This window comes from Achroia grisella, unplaced genomic scaffold (assembly GCF_030625045.1).
Source record: "Achroia grisella isolate CSIRO2021 unplaced genomic scaffold, CSIRO_AGI_Agris_v1 utg777, whole genome shotgun sequence".
Taxonomy (NCBI): domain Eukaryota; kingdom Metazoa; phylum Arthropoda; class Insecta; order Lepidoptera; family Pyralidae; genus Achroia; species Achroia grisella.
The window spans coordinates 7,968-25,033 of NW_026713017.1; the positions used below are offsets into that span (position 1 = coordinate 7,968).

At 31.7% G+C, this 17,066-nt stretch overlaps 1 protein-coding gene across 1 annotated transcript in view; it reads left to right on the top strand.

Moving 5' to 3' along the window:
- The first annotated feature begins 4,929 nt into the window (after window positions 1-4,929).
- The window catches only part of LOC131850592 (synaptotagmin-10-like), a 63,990-nt gene continuing 51,853 nt past the window's right edge, over window positions 4,930-17,066 (top strand). Inside the window, exons 1-2 of the mRNA XM_059200881.1 lie at window positions 4,930-5,096; window positions 12,605-12,746. Of these exons, the coding sequence (XP_059056864.1) occupies window positions 4,930-5,096; window positions 12,605-12,746 (309 nt within the window). The remainder of the gene's footprint in view (window positions 5,097-12,604; window positions 12,747-17,066) is intronic.

The following is a 17,066-nucleotide window of genomic DNA, read 5'->3' on the forward strand; positions in this document are numbered from 1 at the left end:
TTAGGTTTATCTGTTATTCTACGTTATTTACTTGTATACTACTAGTCACTCTGTAAATGTGAGAAGTTCGGAGATAACTTCCCTTACAGGTGTTGTTCATGTATATAGACAACTGTCATTTACCGTCACATGGACCGTCAACTGTTTAATGTTTTTGTGCGATACTCTAAGTTTTATTACATCCAAAAAAACAATGGTTATATTTAAAACATTTTAATCAACTATGTGTTTTTTATAATTGACTGTTTATATATAATGATAATATTTTTTATTAAACAATAGCAGGTCTTGCTTACTTTATTAATTTCTAGTTTTTTTCTAACACATTTGGATTACATTATAATTGGCTCGAAAAAAAGAGCTCCCACTTCCTCTTCTGTGAAAAAAAAAAAACGGCGTTTTATTAACCCTGACAAATGAATATAAAAAAAATTGGATTTTTTCCAAGTCCCTATAAAAAAAAAGTTTTGAAAATTTTCGGTTGTTCCATGCGTTTCATAATTATATTATTGCAATTCGATTTTATTTTGTTTGAACGCCGATGCCTGGTCCTGAATTCCTTCCTCTTAGTAATTATTTTTAGAATTGTTTAATTTAAATATTGTACTCAACATACATAATCGACATAACTTTTAATTTTTTTTATAATAAGTAGCTAGCAATTTCAACAACTTTGGGACCAGAATGAAGATGTTTAGGAGCGAAAGTCCAAATCAAAGAATTCAAAGATTCGTTATTGTTTTGTGTCTCTGCTCCTAAACAACGAATTATAATATCTAGTTTATACATAAACGAGATGTTTACCGTGATAATATTATTATTATTAAGACAAATTATATTGGAATACCCAGGATGGTACAATAGAAAAAAAATAGCAACAACCAAGCAGTAAAATATTATAACAATACATACATAAACAAATATAGTAAAAACAATCGAGGTCTCTATATCGTGCCGTATTAAGGACTATAAAACCTCTAAAGGATAATAACAAATACGTTAAGTCTGAAACTTCTAAATAATAACAAATACAAGTCTGCCATAGCGTAACACTTAATAGACTCGTGCCTGAATCACTTGATGGTATTTCAAGAGATAGAAATATTATCCATGTCTGTAACGTCCCTGGAATGGTGAAAGAAGAATTTGAAATATCAAAATTACAATAGCTAAGATGTTCAAGTGTGTTTTGTCTCCAAGGCTACAAAATACGCGGTGTAAACAAACAATGTGAAAATAATGAATGTATATCTAATATGTATTTGTTACACGGCTCAAAATATCATGCCTACAAAACCAATGAACAATGGAAAATGCTTTTTACTGTTCTTTAAATATGATTTTAGATGAATGATGATTCCATTCTATTATTATTGCGACTATTGGTTTTTTCTAGTAGTAATGGTAGCTGTGTACGTAGAATAACTAAAATAGTGAGTAGACAGACTTGCCTGCTCGTAATAACTGTTCACATGCTCTTCTATCTCTAGTCGAGCGGTGGCCAATAGGTACAATGTACTTGTATATCATAAAACAGTGATAAAATATTGACGGTTCTTAAATAAAATTATTATAGTAATCATTTCATATATCCTAAAGAAGAACAAATCTTGGCCTGTCTAGAACTGTAGTAAGTTCTATACTAGAACGTGTATCTAAAGTTGCACTAGCAGGCTCCTACTAGATTTGGCTGGATAGGGAGAGAAACACAAGTGGTGAAGACTAGCATTGATGTACGTCACACAGACACACTATTGCTTTTGGTTATATATCTACATAATATTACTAGCGGGTGTGCGGGTCAACATTCTAGGTTTACTTGTATTGTACTTGTACAGGCTGTGAATGCTATATATCGTATAGCCTTCGTCGATAAATGGGCTATCCAACACTAAAAGAAATTTCAAAATATTTTTTACCCCAAACTTCCAATCACACAAATATCATCTCTTTATAATATTAGGATAGTTTAAAATAATCCTAATCTATCATAATTATTCCAAACACAATTAAATCCAGCCGGTATGCTCATTATTTACCAGAATAAACAGATTTAAACTTAAAATGGCGAAACTTTGTGTAGTCCTGGTGTTTGTTGTATTATATTTAGGTACAAAATTACATTTTACACGCCATAAATCAAAAAGTTGTTACAGTTGGTAGTCAGATATTGTAATATAATTATTAGGTATTGATATACTTAAAATGGTAGCTGAGAGCTTTGTGACTCAGTAGTTTACATGTGGACTTGAATGGAAAACTCATCAATATGTATTTGGCCAATACCAAACCTTTTGTGTCAATTTATATATGTATTTTTGAATTACTCTCTAGTGATAGAAACACCAATGACAAATCAAATTAGTTCGAAAGGTTTGTTACTTTTTCGCATGATTAAACATCCGTATGGTCCCTGGTACTAATATGGGATCAAAAAAACATACGAAGATACAAGTAAGTTAGTAATATATATAACATCGAAAAGCCACTAAAAAATTATGAAACAGTTCGAGGTTTTCCCCAAGCCTTTACTTCCGATAGTTGCGGGTTCGATTCCTCGCACAGCTGTATTCATGAGTATGATGGTCTGAGTGTTGTCTTTGTATGTGTTCACAAAAAATACGTGTATATATTTATATTACTTTTATAGTACACATAATACAAGCTAAGCTTCTCTTGGTGTCTCCATCACGGGAGAGTTAGTCTGAAATATAAATTGTCACATAAGGTTTATCAGTGTCGGCCAGATTTCAACTCACGATCTTTGGTTGGAGGTCGGAATGATGAATCAATAGGCCACAGCGCTCCCTATTTATGTTGTTATTTTTTATTTATTAATTTATGCAATTCATCTAAGTAAACATTGCTTATTTGTAGTATCAGAAGATTTTCCACCCGAATGGCGGTAGGGTCAGTCTTCGTCTGGTTATTTGCTCTCGAATTTAGTTCGACAGTCAACTTGACCTCTTACATTTATTTAGATTAATAGTTTTAATCAATTTACGTAGACATCGTGACCTAGTGGTTTATTACAGCGCTTTAGAACCTGAGTTTGAAACTGATCGATAACAAAGATGGTTTTTTAATCGGTCAGTCATTTATATTTCTGAGTTTTTACTGAAAGAAACAAATAATAAAGAAACTTATATTTATTCAGTTTTTATAAATCATTACTTTTTTTTTAATCAACCGCTCATTAGGAAAGCTGGTACATTACAACAAGAACGAGAAAGAAACTTGAGTGGTGCTGTTTTAAACAATTTATTGTAATTTTACATTTTAAGTAGAAATGTGTGAATAAAATCTCCCACCTAGCTCTAATTTATTAGAATAAAAAAAAAGCAACGACAAATTAAAATAATTTAATAGATATGCTACGTCAGTTATTTTTTCATTACTATCCCCAGACATAACGTTCGTGCCCTTTTTAATTCGTTTATTTATTACTAGCTACTCGCCCCGACTTCGCACGGGTATACATGTTTATATATATAAACCTTCCTCTTGAATCACTCTTTCTATTACAAAAACCGCTTCAAAATCCGTTGCGTAGTTGTAAACATTTAAGCATACTACTATTGCTGTCCGTCCCTATGGACAGACAGCGATAGCGACATTGTTTTATACTATGTAATGAATTTCATTTTGAGATATTGCGCATCTCGTCTCATTAATAATTGCAATAAAATTTAAATAAAAATAAAAAGTCAAAGTTAATGTTAAATTAAAAATTAAAAAAAAAATCACATGTTTTGAGTTCAACATCTTGTGAACATTATAATATAGTAGCTGAAGCTAGCAATCGTGATAAGATACATTTTTATTAATATACTTCTATTATATATTCTGAACAGTCAAAAGATAAATTTTATAGATAACTTGTAGGTACCAGACGCCATTGCTACAGAAGAAACATCGATTGCCAGATGCTGTGCAAGCCCACAAAAGATATCGTTTGAAAGTTCAGAGGTATTTTGCGATAAAGTACGAATGACATATTCTACCCTTTGACATTTGCCGTTTGTCTTTGCTGTAAGCTTGAAATATTGTAGAATTACAGAAATGTTCTTTCAAATATGTTTCCCGGCACAACAAGTGAATTGTCAAAAGATTTAATTTTGCTATAAAGGTTACGCACCTTTGCGGCAATGTCGGTGTAATTTTGTTTTATTACAATGGGATAAAAGCACTCAAAATACATATAACAAACTAATATTGATTATATATTAATTAGAAAGATATAAATTCTCTCATTGTCTTTACTCACTGAGGTACTAAGTTAGTGTACGCAATATAATTTGAACATTTAGGCTATTTATTTAATTAGGATACCAAGAAATGACAGGTTTTAGGAAATAAAACTTTAGGCTAATTATTGTGAAATAATGAACGACTTTTAAAAACTTACATTTGAAATAAATTTAAATTAAAATGGAATATTTCATTTAGTTCAAAAGAAGTGTTTATCTTCACGTATAATCTTGTTTTAGTCTTTAGTTTTAGAATATATTGTTTTTGTATATATTTAAAATAAAATATTTAAATTTAAAATCATCTTTTAATATTAGATAAAAATACTACGTCAATTATATACATATTTTCTATACTTAATACGTATTTTTTCTGACAATAAATATAAAAATGTATGTAAATATAAAATGAACTCATTCAAAACATAATAATGTGATAATATTAACGTGGCAAACTTCTTATTTGCGCCTTTCCCTCTATATTCAATGATCTTGTTAGTTGTTACGAATTATTACCCACGCTTTAATATTAATACGTTTTTTTTAATTATATAATGACACAATTACAAACAATAGTACGAAGCGCCGAGAATGCCATTGCTATAGAGGGAGGCCATCCGTGTCTCACTTCACACTGATGATACTTCAGGTTTCTTGCATTCGACAAACCATTCAAATGATGTTGTTTACAGCTGCGTGGCCACCGGAAGGCTTGGAGGGCCAGTCGGCGGTGCGCGGCAGCACAGTGGACTACGCGGCGGCCCTGCTTCTAGCAGCGATGGCCGCGGTCCTTCTGGCCGCTGTCGGCTACCAGTGTGCCGCCACGTGGCGTTGGATTATGGGCAGGTGAATATATAATAGAAATCATTTATTGAAATAAACTTATATTGACGAACTTTTATAATCATCACATTTTTTTTAATCTACCGCTCATTAGGAAAGCTTTGTCATCATATAGACAGGACATTGAGGTATTATGTACCACTAGATGACTGACCTAATGAAAACTAGCGGAATGTTAGTAATGTAGATAGTCTTTGCTGTTTGAATTTGCATTATGCCATGTCAGTTCCACCTCCACGCGGTCCCTCCTTAAATCATTATGGTCAAATTAGTGGTAAATTCGCCACGATGGGCAAAATGACTTAATTTCATGTCTATGCTATCATCTTTCTGATGTACAGCTAGCGTAAACCACTAGCGCAGGCGGGTGCACCATTCCATTATCATACATAAAAAAACTTACCACCCCTTCCCATATTTTTTTTTGAGATAAACGCTAGCTTATGTGTATCCTCGTAATACAGTCTATCTTCATATCAAATTTGATTAAGATCCATTCAGTCGTTAAATCTTAAAAGGTAACAAACAGACAGACGCAGTTTCGTATTTATAATATTAGTGTGGATAGAATGCTTTTCGTATATTAAGTATGTAAATCAAATGGCACCTTACTAAAACTACCAACTTGATAAAATGTCATCGCACTAGTGTGATGATATGATGTCACAATGATTAATTAGTTGAATAACAAGAGAAACAACAATACAAGTAACTTTTGTACAACTGTATTGTTTTTATATTAATATATTCTTACAGTGATGTTTTTTGTATTCCCTCTTTCTTTTTCTGCTTATATTATTGGAAGAATATCTTGATATTGATATAGAAATAACTTGTTAGAAAACTAAAATGGTTGATAGACTTTTCAAAGATTGCTGGCTGAAAGTACAGAAAACCGCCACATAATCATCTCAATCTACTAAACTTAGTAATATAAACGAGAAAAAAATTTATATAACTATAATAAAAACTACACATATTTACATTATATTGTTCAAAAATTTATTTATATTTTTAAATATTTGATTACACTACCACGTTGCAGTGTAGTTACCGCAATTGATTAAGATAAGAGCAATAAGTGTCTAATCTAGTGTGTTAGTATATAATATCACAATGTTGCGAATTGTGGTTAGATTTTTTTGTGAATAGATAGTTGATTATAGAAAAACATTGAGTATACAATACCGTTTTGATTTCATAATTTTCCGTATAATTGCTTCACAATTGACAATCGAATTTGAAGTCTCATCATCATAATTTTGTTCATAAGAAATCATTAATGTATCTCTTATTCAAATTTGGTTCACTTACTTCTAATTTCGATTTTACAAATTGTCTATTGAACTGAAATAAGAATATGCGTTAAAGTTAACAATATTTCTTTAACAGAGACATTCATACTTAATAAAGATTTTGTAATAAATTTTGTAATAAAAATATTACAAAATCTAAATAATGTCTGTCTGTCTGTTCGTTGAATGAAAATTAATACAATTTAATGTGTAGATTGTATCACAAGGAAGTACATAGATTATCATCAAAAAAAAAAAAAAAAAATGCCAGTGGATCGCACCCCACCACATTCTTATGATTCAGAGCCGGACTTGAGTAAAGAAAATAATGTGGCGGGCGCGACGTATCGGCAAAAGCGAAAACATGGCGAGGATTATACAACTAAAGATGAAATGAATCAACACATGAAAGAAATTAAGGATGGCAAAACAAGACAAAAAATTTAAAGCAATGGAGAAGGGTATGAATGAAATTAAGGAGCAAAATGTAGAAATGGTTAAGTGCTTAGAATTTATGTCTACCAAATATGATGAATTAACAAGCAAAGTTAATCATATGGAAAACGAACAAAAGGAAAATAAAATATATATACGAAATTTGGAGGACAGGATTGATAATCTCGAAAACAGTATGCGATCGTCCAGCATAGAGATAAGAAACATTCCAAAAAGTCAAACAGAAACAAAGGACGATCTAAAAAAGTATATCAAAAATGTTAGTAATATTTTAAATCTCTCTATTGATACACAGGATATAAAAGACATATTTAGGACTAGGCCTAAAAAGATGGCAACACCTATACCATCGTCTACTCCAATAATTGTAGAATTCAGTACAACCCAGAAGAAAGAACTGCTGATTAACTCCTACAAAAAATATAGGAAAGAAAAGAAACAATTTACTACAGAAAACATGAACATTAAGGGGCCAGCAATTCCGGTTTTTATTTCGGAAAATCTCGCGCCAAAGATAAAGCGACTATTTTATTTGGCTCGAAATCTTGCACGAACTAAAGAATATAGCTACTGCTGGACGACACACGGTAACATATATTTGCGTAAAACTGAAGCCGGCCCTGCCATTCGTGTACGCAATGAAGAAGATCTATCTCGACTTAATACGCAAAAGTGACTAGCGCGACTGTATATGAACGAATCATTTTTACTGTTTACCCACTTATATACAGATATTAATTTTTCACACTATATAAACAAATTGCACTATGAATTAAATAAACATACACACATTTATATACGTATAAAGATACAATCACATATTTATAACTTAATCACAGTATACTTATTTACACTTATACACTTTAAATGCATAGAAAATTATCATAATTATTATTATTATGGCTTAGATTGTTACTTTCTGTATACATTAGTACAGCTGGATATATATATTGATAAGTATGAAATGATAAATTCTACCCGTAATGAATTTTTCCCGTATACCTACATTAGTGGCATAGAAATAGTATTGTATTTAATTATAAAGTCATGCAAAAACCTGATTTATCTATTAACTTTGGAGCCCTGTACTGATACGTTAGAACATACTAGTTTTAAAATTTAATCCAACTAAAAATTTAACCAAAGATATTGATAATTTCGGACACATAGCATGTGTTAGAATAAGTGACCCTGATGAGTATACGCGGCTGTTTACACCAAAAATTTCTATAAGTAGTATACTAAAGATTCTTACTATCAATATAAGAAGTATAAATTCTAATATAAATCTATTATTAGCATTTCTTTCGCAATTTGATACAATATTAGATATTTTGGTTCTTACAGAATGCTGGACAAATGAGAGTATACAGCCTCCATTATTAAATGGCTATGTAATATACCAAACTAAAAATAGTTTAAATCAGAATGATGGTGTTGTTGTGTACGTTCGGGATGGTATCGATGTTACAGCCTTTGAACCAACTTGCTCTGAGGGAAACTGCCTTGTTATTAATTTTAAAGACCACTCTTCATTAATTTGTACCTACCGGCCACCGTGTTTTAAGAACCCCATTAAATACCTAAATTCTTTGGATAATATATTACTTTCTTGCCGACATAAGAGTATAATTTTAACCGGCGACGTTAATATAGACATAGTATCAGAAAAGTTAAGTACAACTGCTGAAATCTATCTAAACCTAATGGCTATGCATGGCTTAAAACAAGGGATAAATTGTCCAACTAGGTCCAAAACATGCTTAGATCATTTTATGGTGAAATCCTCATCTGATGTACAGACATTTGTATTTGACGAGCTTACAGACCATTCGCCTATCCTCTTACATTTTAATTCAACTAATAATTCCAAAGTACAAGCTACAACTAAAAATACCAGAATTGACATAGATGGAGTATACCGATGCTTGGAAGGAGAATCCTGGACTAAATTATATTCTACACAGAACCCAAACATAGCTGCACAAATTTTAACGTCTAAACTTGAAAGAATAATTAATTGTAATACAATTGTAAAAGAAGTTTCTAAGCGAAAGTTACCTTTAAAACCGTGGATATCTACGGGGGTAGTTAAATCAATAAGAAAAAGAAATAAAATGCATAAATTATTGAGAAAAAGTAACAATAACAATGACGATGAGGTAAAAAAGCGGTATAGAAACTATAGGAATACTTTAAAGAAAATTCTTATCACATTGAAAAGAGACTACTATAATAAACAGTTGGAATTGAATAAGGGTAATGCAAAGAAAACGTGGGAATTAATTAAGGATTTGGGAAACACGCATAAAAGGAAAACATCATCCTCTGAATTGCTTAATTTGAGATCGTCTGCTATAGACTCTCTTGATGCAGTTAATAATTTTTTCACTTCGGTTGGTTGTGATCTGGCTGGTGGAACTTTAAATCTTCTTGATACTGACGAATATACATTATCAAACAAAGCAAGACATTGTGATGTCCCCTTAAATACAATGTCCTTGTATCTTACAGATTCGCAGGAGGTAGAAAGCATCATATTGAATCTTAAAACAGGTACTGCGCCTGGCATTGATAAAATAACATCGTCAATATTAAAGTGCTGCCGCCATATTATTTCTGAACCTATTGCCTATTTGGTTAATCTGACATATGAGTATGGTACTTTTCCGGAGGTATTCAAGAGTGCTGTTATTTGTCCCGTTTACAAAGCCGGTGATAAAAAATTACCTACTAACTATAGGCCAATTTCACTACTTAGTTCTATTTCTAAAATTATTGAAAAACTTACTAATAAGCGTTTAATGGTATACCTTGAAAAAAAATTGTATTTTGGGTGACAATCAATATGGTTTTAGGTCAAGTAGGTCGACGGATGATGCGGTTTTGCAACTTGTTAATAAAATTACTAGTTACACGGATAACAATGAAAAATGTCTCGGAGTTTTTTTAGACCTACAAAAGGCATTTGATACCGTATCGATTCCGATTTTGTTCACACGCTTGGAAAATATTGGTATTAGGGGCAATGCTCTTAATTGGTTTAGAAGTTATTTATTGAATAGGAGGCAGTGTGTGCGCGTTGAAAACTATAATAGTAATTTCAATTTTGGTTCCTACGGGGTTCCACAGGGTAGTACCTTGGGCCCTACATTGTTTTTGATATATGTTAATGACTTGTCAAAAATGTACATTCCCGGTGCCGACATTCAGATGTTTGCAGACGATACGGTTGTTCTTTTCCATGGCTCTAACTGGAATAATGTGGTTAATATCAGTGAAGATGGTCTAGGTGTGGTCACAGCCTGGCTAGAAGATAGTTTACTCAGGTTAAATACTAGTAAAACGAAATATCTCTGCTTTAGCAAAACAAACAGGGGCTCACCAGGAGATTTACGTTTAAAACTACATTCTTTTCCGTGTAATCGCTCTAGTCAAAACGAAAACAAATCTTGTAATTGTTCTATACTTGAAAGAGCATTCAATGTAAAGTATTTAGGGTTAGTCATTGATGATAGATTAAATTGGAAAGAACATATATCCACACTTTCCAAAAGAGTTCGTAAATTTATATATCTATTTAAAGAACTCCGAATACTTTCGGACCATAAACTACTTATTCAGCTGTACAAAGCGTTAGTAGAATGTCTACTTACCTACTGTATTTGTTCGTGGGGTGCAGCTGCTAAGACGTATTTATTAGAACTTGAACGTGTACAAAGAGCTGTACTAAAGGTACTGCTATGCCTACCGTTTAGGCATCCAACATACAAAGTATATGAACTAGCCAATGTCCTCTCTGTTCGCAAACTATATATATACCAATGTATTCGTAGATACCATGGAAGTGCATCATCTATATCAAACAACAATAAAAGACTTAATCGTTATCCTGTACCTAGGGTCAAAAGTGAATTTGCACGTCAACAATACCAGTATCTTGCGCCAAAACTATACAATGTGTTTAGTCAGGTTGTAAACCCAAAAAGTATGACTCAATATCAAATTAAAAATAAAATTAAACAATGGTTAAATCAGCTACAATACGATGATACGGAAAATTTATTAAATGTACAGTAATATTCTTTGTTAACATCACAAAAATTAATTTGCAGATATATATTTTTTTTTTTACTTAAACACACGCATCAAATGCGTACATGCACGCTCACCTACATATCCATCATACATACATATAAACACACTTACATCATACTTGTACATAAGACACACACAATATAGTGCAAAATGTTATGTTTATTTCAACACCTTTGTTTTTCTTATAATTTAGATTTTTAAATATGTATCTATTGATAAAATATTGTTTATATATATCATGTTATAATAATTTTCATCCTTCTATAATAAAAGTATATGTATTGGGAAGGAACTGGCTTCTGTCATACGCCTAATGCTAGTTCAGAAGCCAGGACTACACATAAATACTGAAAGGATTGATATTGTCTGGAATGTGTACCTATTGTATAAATAATATTGTAACGATCCTTCTGAATTTAATAAAGATTATTATTATTATTATTATTATTATTATTATCATTTATTAAAAAAAAAGGAAGACGGAAATCGCGGTTAAAGGTTAGTTTCACATATGTTGGTTTCTATCTCATTGAATTAATTGAATTACAACAGTATGCTTAACGAAATGTGGGCCAATTTGAATATTACATTTACCTTAATAATAAAGGTCTATGCAGACGAGGGATAACAATTTTCGTGTACTTATTATTCTGTGAAATACTCGTATAATACCTTACAACATATATACCGTAAGTCCCTAGGAAACAGAATGCGGGATCTTGTCCAAAGCGAATAATAGATTCTGCGTAGATCCTAACAGCCGATATTCAACAATGCTACACAACATTGCATTATTCAAACATGATGCAGTCTATTGTAGCATTATATCTTAATTTAATTATATTCAATATTAGATGATTTTGACTATAATGGTAATCATCTAATATTGGATGTGTTATGCTAAAATTATGTTATTAGTAACATCTTTGAGTTTGAGCAACGGCGCGTTAACGGCCGTTTCAAAATCGTATCGATTTGGAAATACCAATGGTGGGGGGTGATTCTACAATGTGGATGTGCGTGGCAAAATGTTCTTGGAAAAATGCACGGTGGACGATCGCCATTCATCCAGATGATAAGTAAGGGTATTTTAGTTTCTGGAGGGCAGTGTGATGGTGAAATTCAGCAGCTGGTATTAATCCGAACAATTCCTCATAATACTTTTCGTGATATATGCAGTAGAATATGCACAAAGATAGGCTTAGAGATGCGATATTTTTTTTTAATAGCGTTTACTACGTATTTATAATATAGTTAATCGGGTCTTAATAATAACTATGGTAAATAATGTACTTACGTCCCTTTTTTTCATCACTTTCGACTTGGACAACCAAGTCGAGAAGTCAAAAAAGAAAAGAATGAATGAAAAACTGGCCATGGACAGACGAAATTATGTTATTTATAATAAAATGATTCGTGTAAAGATCTAACAATTTATTATTAGTACAAAGATCTGTTGTCTGAGATACAGACTTGGCATAGTTTCAGTACTGCACTATATTTGGTGTTAAATAATTTTTAAGAACTGCTTGCTTTATATATATCTACTGGGTATAGAAACTTAGTGAAATTCATTTTTAGTAACAGTTTTTTGCACAATAAACTTATTATCATTAGAAGATCTCTTGACTTTTCCTTCTTAACTGCTCTCTTTCTTTATAGGACTAGACGCGAGTCAGAAGATAGTAATTGCGATTCCTTATCTCGTCAAGCAGCCATTCGCATCAGCCACTCCTTGCCAGATTTACAGACTGAACCATTGAAGCAGGAATATGTCCAGGAGCACAAAGATCAAGGAAAAAAGGTATGTTATCTTTAATTGTTTAATTTTAGCCGGCCATTTGTAGATTTCTTAATCTTTTTCAGACCTTTATTTGCTTCTTTATTTAATTACGGTGTTTAAACAATGTATATTTGGAGCAATGACAAAATCTGTCTGATATTTAATTTACTTTATTGGATTCAAAATTTTTAAGCTTTTTATTATCAATTTTAATTGATGCGCTAAATTCCTCCGTCATCTTTAGAAATCATAGTAAACATTTTATAATATCGATAAGGCTGTAGCATATCCACGAAAAATGTTGATACAGGCCCATTAATACCTCAAGTACCGCATTTGATTCAGCAAAAGCTGAGAAAATTTAAGTCTACTTTACCTGAATTTATCTGCGTTCCAATTTGTTTGCGATCATTCAATATTTTGCCAACGAAGAATCTTCAGTAATAATATTCTTCAAAGCGTATTTACAAAACCTTGAGTTAACCATTTCTTGGAACATCTTTTGTTTATTATTTTATAGCGTGGTACAGTGGTCCAAATATATCATATAATCGTTTTTTCAATATAATAAAAAATCATTTTGATAAAAATTTTACAGTAAAGAAACTTAAAGTCAATAATTCTAAGTACGCTGAATGGTCAACATTAGGTATCAATATAAGTAGGGAAAATATGTATCAATTATATGATATTAGATCATATTTGCGTGATCCTATATTCTATGAATATGTCAAAAATTATTCAAAGTTATTCAAAAAAGTATGGCCTTACATACTGAATAATGAACTAGTTGCTCAAACTTTTGATAATTTCTTTTCAACAATACCTCTCAAAGCTACGGAAAATTTAAACTCGTCACCTAGTTTAGCTGAAACATTATTAAAAAATACCATAAATCCTTGCGTTCATGACTTTACTTTTCATCATATCAGTTGCTCCTGTGTGATAAAAACGTTCAACGCTCTCAATCTAAAAGGAACTGAGGATATCTGGGGTATGTCAGTTAGAGTCATGAAAACTGTAATAAGTGAAGTTGCTTCACATTTAACTGAAATATTTAATATGAGCATTGATCAAGGTGTTTTTCCAGATCTAATGAAAGTGAGTAAAATAATACCGCTATTTAAATCTGGTGACAAAGACAATATATCAAATTTTAGACCTATCTCAATTTTACCAGTATTTAGTAAGATTTTTGAAAAGATACTTTACACAAATGTTAGCTCATTTTAATACACATGATTTATTTCATAAACAGCAATTTGGATTTATGAGTGGACGGTCTACTACTGATGCAGGCATTAACTTAATACAAAGTATTTTCGGTGCCTGGGAAGATTCACAGGATGCCATTGGTGTCTTCTGTGATCTCTCTAAAGCGTTTGATTGCGTTGACCATAGGATATTATTACGCAAACTAGAGCATTATGGAATTAGAGAAAAATCCTCAGAACTCATTGGATCATATTTGCGCGATAGAATTCAAGTGGTAGACATTAAAGGAAGCAAGTCCAAGGGGTCATTTATAAAAATGGGTGTACCCCAGGGTTCTATACTTGGCCCATTTCTTTTTCTTGTTTATATAAATGACTTACCATACCAGTTTCAAAACATACTTGACATAGTATTGTTTGCTGATGACACATCACTTATTTTCAAAGTGAAAAGAAATACAAAGGATTTTAATAATATAAATATTGCTCTTGAGGATGTTCTAAACTGGTTTACATCAAATAATCTAGCGCTTAATTCAATGAAAACAAAATGTGTTAAATTCTCTTTACCAAATGTAAAACAAGTAACGACAACTGTTAGTATGAATCATCATGTTTTGGACTTTGTTGATGAGACTTCGTTTCTTGGTATTATATATATATATATTCACACTAGCCAAAAGACTAAGCTCGGCTGCTTTTGCTATCAGAAAAATTAGACAGTTGACTGATACTGCAACAGCGAAAAGTGTATTTTAGTTACTTCCATAGTATAATGTCGTATGGTATTATATTGTGGGGAAGAGCGGCTGATGTAGAATCAATTTTTATATTACAAAAAAGAGCAATTCGTTCAATATATAATTTACCGTGTCGCGAATCTCTTAGAGAACGCTTTAAAGAAACAGGTATTCTTACTGTTCCCTCTCAATATATATATGAAAATATTATGTATGTACGCAAAAACTTAAATTTATTTCCAAAAAATAGTCACTTACACGCTTTTAATACAAGGAATAAAAATAAATTAAATATGCCTAGTTATCGTCTCAAAAAAGTAAGTACATCTTTCATGGGACATTGTATACGTTTTTATAATAAATTGCCAGATAGTGTTTTAAATTTAAGTGAAGCCAAATTTAAGATACATGTAAAAAAAACACTTTGCTCTAAAGCTTATTATAAAATAAACGACTACTTAAATGACTACAATGTGTGGACTTAATTACAATTTTAACTTTTGTTATGAGGCATATAATTTTTCCCATTGACATGGATAATGTAATAACAATAAACTTATTATAAATTTTGTAATGACATATTGTAAATTAAATAATGTAAATTTAATATTGTAATGGGTGAAAACTGTGATCGGTACAGCCTATGCTGTAAATAATATAATTGACGTAGTGGAGTAACCTGAAACAGTCATGCTCGCTATAAAGTTCAAACTTGTGGCGGCGTGGTGGGCCGGGTCGATGTGCTCCCTCAAATATGGTTGAGTACAATGATGGCTGGCTCATACGTCATACTCGTGAACGGGTGCTGCTTGTGAGGACTGGTCTGTTCAGGTTGTGAACACTGATTAAATTTTTTGTTCTTTGCGATAGCATATGCTGGTGGTCACTCTATTCTCCCAAATTTGAATTTTAATAACTGTATTTATCATAAACATGTTCCACTATTATTTGAAAAAAATACGAGTTGAGTTTCTTGTCAGTTCTTCTCATCTCGATATCATTCCGAACTGACGGTAGATTTGACATATCATAAGAGTCTGTAATAGACCTACATGAATAAAGATATTTTGAATTTGAATTTGAAAAAGTGAAAACCAATCTCTCGGTACGGGGAATCAACTTACCAACTTCATAAATCTCCCTTGAAACAATAAGGGTTACGTCAACTTAATCCCATTTCTATACGGGTTTGAAGCTATGAATCTGTATTTAAGCAATATAGTTGTCTAGAGATTTATTTATACACATTCATAAACGAAACTTTGATTAGTTAATATTACCATAACAGTACCTTTTTTATCATAATTTTTTATACCAATCGCGGTAGGGTTAGGTATATAATGTTAGGTTTTCGAGTTAGCGTTATATTCACGAATTGAAAATTAGGCGTAGAACCCAAAAGGAAAAGAAGATAAAATGAAACCTGTAATCGTGAGACTTTCATCATGACTCAAACCCTCACCTCTAAAGCTTCACTTCTTACAACAATGGCACTTGGTATCGGTACGGAAGAAATATACGTATATATACATATGTAAATAGATTTTATATAACATTATACAAGCTCAGGTAATATAGGGATAACAACAGAATGCTTTCAATGTATGTATGTAATGTATATGGATTGTCAAACATCCATAACACTTTGTGGATGGAAAACAATTCTTCAGTTTCGGCGGTCACCTTGTTTTTACTACGAATCACGTGGGTCATGTTAAGATAATGCTTGGATGTTGTTTTGGATAAGCTTTTATAGAGTACTAGCTGTGCCCACGGTTTCACCCGCGGAAAATATATAGCCTATATGTTGTTCTGATGTATAAGCTATATTACTGTAAAGTTTCATCAAAATTCGCTCAGTAGTTTTTGCGTGAATGAGTAACAAACATCCATTCATACTTGCAAACTTTCGCGTGTATAATATTAATAAGATGAATATCCTGATCTGATTTCTCTTTTTATTTTGCCATTGCAATTACAAAGAACAAAAAAATCAGTAGTAGTATATTCATTTATTTTCATTTGTTTTTATTTAAATTGTATACAATGCTCCGGAGATGGGTGCAAATAACTGCAACACAGTTTTTTTTTGTAAACTAATGTAGTTGTTTACGTTTAATATGTTATTGTTATAACTTTGTTTTTGGTTTAAATAAATTCTTTAATTGTTTAATTCTTCTAGTACGGTACTATATATTGCTTGATGTTTTCCAATAGCTATTCTAGTAAAGGTATGACCCTCCCAATTAATGACCAAAATCTGACTGTCAACATGTCCACACCCACATTGTGACACGTGTATTGAACTTCCGCAAAATAACACCCGGTTCAATAAAATGTATTTGATAGAATAACATACAGGTGAGTCGTTAACACTATGTTATTGT